Genomic DNA, 7901 nt, shown 5'->3' with positions numbered 1-7901 from the left:
GATGGTTGGTCGGTCGAATTTTTGCATTGGTCGGTCGGCGGTCGGTGAGAGATTTTCAAACAGTCTGAAGGATAAAATGGGCTTTTACTGTGAAGTTTTTTTTAACTTAATTTATTTTTTTAATTCATTTAATGGGTCAAAGGCCAATGTCAAATTTTACTACAGTGAGCCATTTTTGTGTATTTCCTCCTATTATACTCCATTTCTTTTTTGGGTTGTCTATTTTAGTGTTCATGGTGAGTTTTCCAAATCAAGAAAGAGATAAGGTTTTTATTCCCCTGTGCTTTTCCCTTAATCATTTGCTCTTTGATTGAAACTCAAGCTCACAAGTAGAATATATCCATTTATTTAGCTCAATTTTCTTGGAAATCAAATTAGGGTTTCTAATACCCACAAAGCTTTCATCTTTTTTCTCCCTTATTTGCACAGATCTGAGGAAACCATCACAGTTTTTGTATGTGTTTTCAACAGAATCCCTTTCTATTTTTGGAAGCCCTTTTCGGTTTCTGATTTTCCTATTTTGGCTACTGTTTTCTGACACTTGGATTAAGCCCTTAATCTTTTTTTTTTTTCCTTTTGTATCTACAACGTTTATTGAAGTAAATATAAATATAATTTATACACATATAAACAAAATGGTGAGAGGGAAAACTCAGATGAAAAGGATCGAAAATGCCACAAGCAGGCAAGTGACTTTTTCCAAGCGCAGAAGTGGGCTGCTCAAGAAGGCCTTTGAACTTTCAGTTCTTTGTGATGCTGAAGTTGCAGTTATTATCTTCTCTCCCAAAGGAAAGCTCTATGAATTCTCAAGTTCCAGGTATATTTTATTTTAATGCTTCTAATATACAGTTTAAGCACTAAAAATAAAATGTTTATGCTGAATCTTTGTTATCTGGCAATGTAGATTTGTACCGTACATATACTTATTTTACTATACATGAAATAGTAATTTATACATTGGATGCAAGTTGAGATTTTGATTATTTGGATGTGTCAAACAAGTACAATGACCAGGCTTTATTTCTGTGAAAGGAGTACTCTTTATCTTGTTTCTTGCTTTATATGTCTGAAATTTAATCTTACCTGCAGATCTGTATACAATGCTAATCTCTCCGTTGATTTTGGAGATTTTTTATTCTTTTTTCAAACATAATGAAACTATATATACACCTACACAATCGGGAAATTTCATGAAATTAGTACACTTACATAATAAGTAATTTATTATTTTTATGATTTTATGCTTAAGTTATACTCCATTGAAGAAACCATTACAGGAAATTATAGTACTCTATAATCTATTCAAGGCTTTAGTATTTTGTCAATAAAAACCATAGTCGGCAGGGATAGACTATTGTCAATAATTTAAGAGTGCAGTTCGGACCGTTTGGTAGAATATACATACAACCTTTTAAGTTTTCATAGTGTTTTGATAATATCAAAGCATTGTCTTGTCAAAGGTCCATTGATACGAAAATGGGTTAGGTCACTCACCTGAAAGAAAAGGAGGATCATGATGACAATGTAGTCACGGATTGAAATGTTTATCTTAAAGCCCCCATCCACTTTGAACTGGTCCTTGTTTTCTGCTAAACATTAGTTCATTTATTTTTGGCAGAAGAATACTATTTATGGTACTGTGACAAGACCCTTATAAAATCCACATTCCACAAGGATAAGTTTGATGTGCCAGAAGGGGACTAGAGATCGAAATAAACGAGTGGCTTTCTTTTGCTAAGTGTATGTAGTATACTTTTGATACGGTTTGAGTACAAGAGATGCTGATTCTATTTCTATCTCTATGCATTTTGAAGCTGTTGAATAAATTTCTATTAGGACAAGATCATGTGTTCCAATCCTAAAACACAACAAGCTGAATAAATTGAATTTGTAATTTTCAAGATTCCGTACCTCATTTTAGTTGTTGGGTCCTGCACTGAAAAGTGAAATTGTTCTTCACCTTTTTGGATAATATTATATGTTAAGTATAATTAGAGGAAATATATATGTACTGTATTGTGTACGAAATGCCATATAAATAATGAGTTGACTCTTGTTGTTCAGCTTGTTGTACTCCCTAATTAATTATTGACACGATGTGTCAATAATTAATTAGACACGTTAATTTAAAATAAAGTGTCAATAATTAATTAGACACGTTAATTTAAAATAAAGTGTCAATAATTAATTGGGTGGATAGCAAGTTGGACATAAAAAATTGAACATCAAATCTTAACTCATAAATAATTATACTTTTGTGAAAAAGAACAGCTTGAATGCAATTTAAAACGAATGGGAGGCTATAATAGATGGATAAAGGGACTAGTAAGTTGAATCCATTAGTATGTCGCAGGATGTGAATGTATGTATCTAGGTATGAATGCTTGTAATGTAAACTATAATTAAGTATTACCATTCTTTAATTTCTCTATCTGTTATGTTCAACTATACAAATTTTTAACTTCTCTATCTGTTTATATTCAACTTTAAATGCACTTGAGAAGATAATTCTGGGGTATAACTTGAACAGTTTTTGATACCTTGTTTTATTTATTATAGCTCCCTATATATGCTGTTTGGTTTTTTATTTTGAGTTCGTTGTTTGCTCACTATGTTTAATTGTGAGTGAACTTTTAATGAACATATTAAGCCTCCATTTGTTTCCCATTTTTGGAAGAATGAGAATGAAAAATATAACCGTTACAAGTCCCATACAAGAGATAGAAATTCAGATTTGATGGCTTGATGTGATAGGTAACGGTCATATTTTTTATTTATTGAAGAAATAATGAGAACCAAACAGGGGCTAAATCTTTATAACTGTAATGAATTTGTGTTCTGATTTAAATTAGAGAATGACTATCAGATGCATCAATCATGTGATGTGAATTGAATGTGGCCCCAAGAACTTCTCAATTAGCTTAATTAATTTTAGTCCATTTTACTTGAGAAAACTAAAATTTTCCTCGTGATTTTCAATTCATTCAAAATTACCCCCTTTTCTTCAAACTTGATCTGTAGCAAGTTTTTTCATGTGAAATGACCATTGCACTCTTAGTTCAAAAAATAGGAGCATACATGATACATTATCACAAGTAGTTATTTCTGATTTTCCTAGACAACTTAGATTCGTGATGGAAATTAGGGTTTCTTAGAGATAGAACAATAGGAAGATAATAGGATATATGGAATGGGATAAACTCATTGAATGCAATATATTTTACAACTGTAATAAACATGAATCTGATATTGCTGCGGAAGTAACATACTATTGGAGGAACCTACATATAAGGCCTATGCTGACTTTATAAAATGAAGGTGTCCCAAAAGTAATAAGGAAATGAGAATGATAATAATCTTCAAAATGAAATTATGAAATATTTGATGATATGAGAATATACCCTTCATATATAAGCAATATCATGATAAAGTTTGTTAATAAAGCCAGTTTGAAGGGATCTAGCATTTCTATCAATACACGTACAATTTATAGATTTCGTCAATTCATTTATTTAACAATTCAAGAACCCGTGACCACATGTATCTAATATTCAAATGTTGAAAAAAATAATTAGTTGCAGTAGTGATCAGAACAATATAATGCAGAAATATAAAACTTATCGTCCGATCGAGTCTCGTGACAGCACGATGTCCTAAAGTGAAATTGCCCGTCGATAATTGCTGCGACCTCCGTGGACAATCACTCTCAGGATACAACGATCGTAAACCACTTGTGCAGCAATCACGAATAATTTCTCTAGAACTCTCAATTGTACTCTAGAATATATGTAAAAACCTGAATATAAGAAATTCAGAATATGAGAAGGAGGATTGATGCAAGATGGTTTTTCTATTTTCTTTTTTGTGCGTCTTTTTCCCAAAACGGGATATGGGTTTATATAGGCAAGATGGAAGTAACAGTTTTCACCATGTTAATGCAGAATTTTAATGACTGAGTAGTGGGTGTTTTAATGGCTGTTAGTGGGTTGTTACAAAAATAAACACTCAAAAAATACTAGCTAGTTTTATCCTTTAAATAAAAAAAAAATATTTATTTTAGTCAAGGAAGAAGCCCAAGAGCCCCAATCAAGACATTTTATTTTAATATCTGCGTGAGGAGTGACTCGAACCCCCTGACGTCCCACACAGAAGCTACATTTTCCACCACTTTGGCACTTTATCTAATTTGATTATTTCTTTCACATTTTATATTTATACCATAAATATATAACAATCCCCCACATGAAAGAAATAAGATAAATGAAAATATTACTCCGGAGTACGGTAGAAATCATGCAGGCTTAGGTGTCTATCGATTTGAACCTTGGCTTTGTATATTCTATCGAGCTTACTAACTGTAGAGTAAACTATGTCTTGAACTCTACAATTATAGTTGCAAACTGAGACAATAGAACACACACATGATTTCTAGAACAGTCATTGAGTTCTCGCGGTTGTGTTCATTTCGGCCGTGAGCTTTCCCAATTTCTTTGATGCTCTAGAGAATTCGCCTCAATTCTCATAGGAAGCAGCCCCACTTCCACACTCAAATAGGTGCTACTATCAAGGGTGCACTGTATTTAAACATCCCACTGAATATTAGCTATAATAAGCATTAAGAGGATGAGCTCATCCTCTAATCAATACAGTTGGTACTACGCATCATAGGGAGGGGTTTGGAATAAATCCAATGTAGTACCCCCACATACCACTCCAATAACTTTGTTGTCCCATTGAACCTTGACCATGGGATCTCCAATTGCAAGGTTGGGTTTCCATTATAGGTGATCTAATAAATAATAGGCTTTAGCCCCATTCCCCTCGATGTTTGTTAAATTAGCTCTTTAGCCAATCCTTTTGGTTAATGGGTCAGCAATGTTATCACTTAACTTCACATAGTCAATAGCTATAATTTCATCCTTAAGCAGCTGACGCACAGTATTGTGCCTTCTACGAATATGTCTAGACTTTCCATTGTAGGATGAATTTTGAGCTCTTGAGATAGCTGCTTGACTGTCACAATGTATTGAAATAGTTGGAAATGGTTTAGACCACAAAGGAACATGCATAAGAAAATTCCTTAACCATTCAGCCTCCTCACCTGCCTTATCTAAAGCTATGAACTCAGATTCCATAGTAGATCTAGCAATCCAGGTTTGCTTAGTGGATTTTCAGGAGACAGCACCGCCTGCTAATGTAAATACATATCCACTTGTAGATTTACTTTCATTGGTATCGAAAATCCAATTAGCATCACAATATCCCTCAAGTATAGCAGGAAATTTGGTATAATGTATTCCCCAGTCTAAAGTGTATCTCAAATATCTTAAGACTCGAATAAGAGCATCCCAATGTTCATTGTTAGAATTACTAGTATACCTGCTAAGTCTACCGACAGCATATGCTATATCAGGTCTTGTACAGTTCATGAGATACATGAGACTGCCGATTACTTTAGCATACTCTAAAGCGGAAACGCTAGGACCTGAATGTTTTCTCAAATGACGGCTTGCATCATAAGGTGTTTTAGCAGGAATACAGTTGTATTGATTAAACTTCTTAAGCACCTTTTCTACATAATGTGACTGGGTCAAAATAATTCCTTCAGAATGTTTTACTATTTTGATTTCTAGAATAACATCAGCAACACCCAAATCTTTTATTTCAAAGTGCTTGTTCAGAAACTGCTTAGTTTTATTAACCACATCTAAACTTGTTCCCATAATCAGCATATCGTCAACATATAAGCAAATTATCACACCACAATTATTTTCAAATTTGCTATATATGCATTTATCTGCTTCATTTATCACATAACCACTTGATGTCAAAACTGTATCAAATTTTTCGTGCGATTGCTTAGGAGCTTGTTTAAGGCCATAAAGGGATTTTTTGAGTCTACATACTTTATCCTCAAGGCCTTCTACGACAAATCCTTCAGGCTGATCCATATAAATCTCCTCTTCTAAATCTCCATTTTGAAAATGCAGTCTTGACATCCATCTGATGTATAATAAGATCATACAGTGAGGCAATTGCAATTAACATCCTAATAGAGGTAATCCTAGTAACGGGTGAATAAGTATCAAAGAAGTCAACTCCTTCTTTTTTATTATAGCCTTTAGCTACAAGTCTTGCTTTATACTTATCAATTGAACCATCAGGTTTCAGTTTTTTCTTAAACAACCATCTACACCCAATTGTCTTACATCCTTGAGGTAAGTCCACTAACTCCCAAGTATTATTAGACATAATTGAATCATATTCACCATTTACAGCTTCCTTTCAAAATTTAGAATCTGGTGAAAACATAGCTTCACCAAAAGTACTAAGATCATCCTCTATTAAGTAGGTTATAAAGTCAGGACCGAAAGAAGTAGTGGTCCTAGGTCTTTTGCTTCTCCTAATTTCAGCTTCTTCTAATTCAGATGGCTCCTCTCTAACACTAAGAGGAATACTAAAAGAACTGCTTGATCCTTCAGACTTTTCTTTAAACGGAAATCTATTTTCAAAAAATTCAGCATCTCTAGTTTCAAATATTGTGTTCTTTTCAATCAAATTATTTTTAGAGTCAATGACTAAAAATCTGTAGGCATTACTATGAAAAGCATACCCTATAAAAACACAATCAACAGTTTTCGGACCAAGTTTAGTTCCTTAGGTGCTGGAATAGAAGCTTTAGCTAAACACCCCCACACTTTAAGATATTTATATGAAGGTGTTCTGCTCTTCCACATTTCATAAGGAGACTTATTATTTTTCTTACTAGGAATTCTGTTAAGAATATAACATGCAGTAAGAAGTGCTTCCCCCCACATGTTAAAAGGTAATCCAGAAGAGTTTAGCATTGATATGACCATATCCTTAAGGGTTCGATTTTTCCTTTCAGCTACACCATTAGATTGGAGAGAATAAGGTGGAGTAGTCTCATGAATAATACCATTCTCAACACAAAATTTATAAAAATCTCCTGTATATTCTCCTCCCCTATCAGATCTTAAAACTTTAATAGTTTTGTCTAGCTGATGAGTTTTATAGGAAATAAATTTTGAATAGCTTTCATCCTTGCTCTTAAGTAGATAAATATAACAATATCGAGAATAATCATCAATGAAAGTTAAGAAATATTTATTTCTACCACGAGTAACATATCCTTTTAAGTCATATAAATCAGAATGTATCAAATTTAAGACCGAAGTAGTCCTATCAACACGAGGAAATGGTTTTCTAGAATATTTAGATTCAACACACGTTTCACATTTTGAATTTGGATAATTATCGATTTTGGGAATGTTTCCCAAAGTCATTAATTTTTTAATGGAAGTTTTATTAACGTGTCCAAGTTTAACATGCCACAAATCATAAGAATCCAACAAGTAAACAGAAGAGCTAGCTTTATTGTTAATCACAGAGACATTGAGTTTAAGCAGACTCTCATCTGCATAACCTTTCCCAACAAAGGAACCACTCTTAGACAATATAACTTGACCACTTTCAAATACAATCTTAAAACCCTTTTTGAATAAGATAGATCCAGACACTAGATTTTTCCTAATATCAGGTACATAAAGGACATTCTTCAAATTAAGGATATTTCCAGAAGTAAATCTAAGCGTCACAGTTCCTTTCCCCTCGATTTTGGAGGAGGAAGCATTGCCCATGAACAGACATTCTCCATCACTAGCGGGAGTGAATGAAGAAAATGCACCTCTCATGCAACAAATATGCTTGGTAGCTCCAGAATCTACCCACCAGTCTGTCATGTTGCTTACTAGATTCACTTCTATCACCATAGCAGAGAAATTTCCATCATCTACCACATGTACCTGATGCTTCACAGCTTTTCCTTTCCTATTTCTGCAATCCTTTGCAAAGTGACCTGGTTTACCACAAACAAAACA

At 33.5% G+C, this 7901-nt stretch overlaps 1 protein-coding gene across 2 annotated transcripts in view; it reads left to right on the top strand.

Moving 5' to 3' along the window:
* Positions 1-227: 227 nt before the first annotated feature.
* Positions 228-7901, top strand: part of LOC111379047 (MADS-box protein SOC1-like) — a 21066-nt gene continuing 13392 nt past the window's right edge. Inside the window, exon 1 of one of the 2 annotated variants that reach the window (XM_023002371.1) lies at positions 228-817. In XM_023002371.1, coding sequence (XP_022858139.1) covers positions 636-817 — 182 coding nt within the window. In that variant the 5' untranslated portion in view covers positions 228-635. The remainder of the gene's footprint in view (positions 818-7901) is intronic. The other variant, XM_023002372.1, reaches the window with a different exon arrangement.

This window comes from Olea europaea, unplaced genomic scaffold (genome assembly GCF_002742605.1).
Source record: "Olea europaea var. sylvestris unplaced genomic scaffold, O_europaea_v1 scaffold1923, whole genome shotgun sequence".
NCBI lineage: Eukaryota > Viridiplantae > Streptophyta > Magnoliopsida > Lamiales > Oleaceae > Olea > Olea europaea.
The sequence above is the reverse complement of the archived record's forward strand: the minus strand, read 5'-3'. Positions and strand labels throughout refer to the sequence as shown.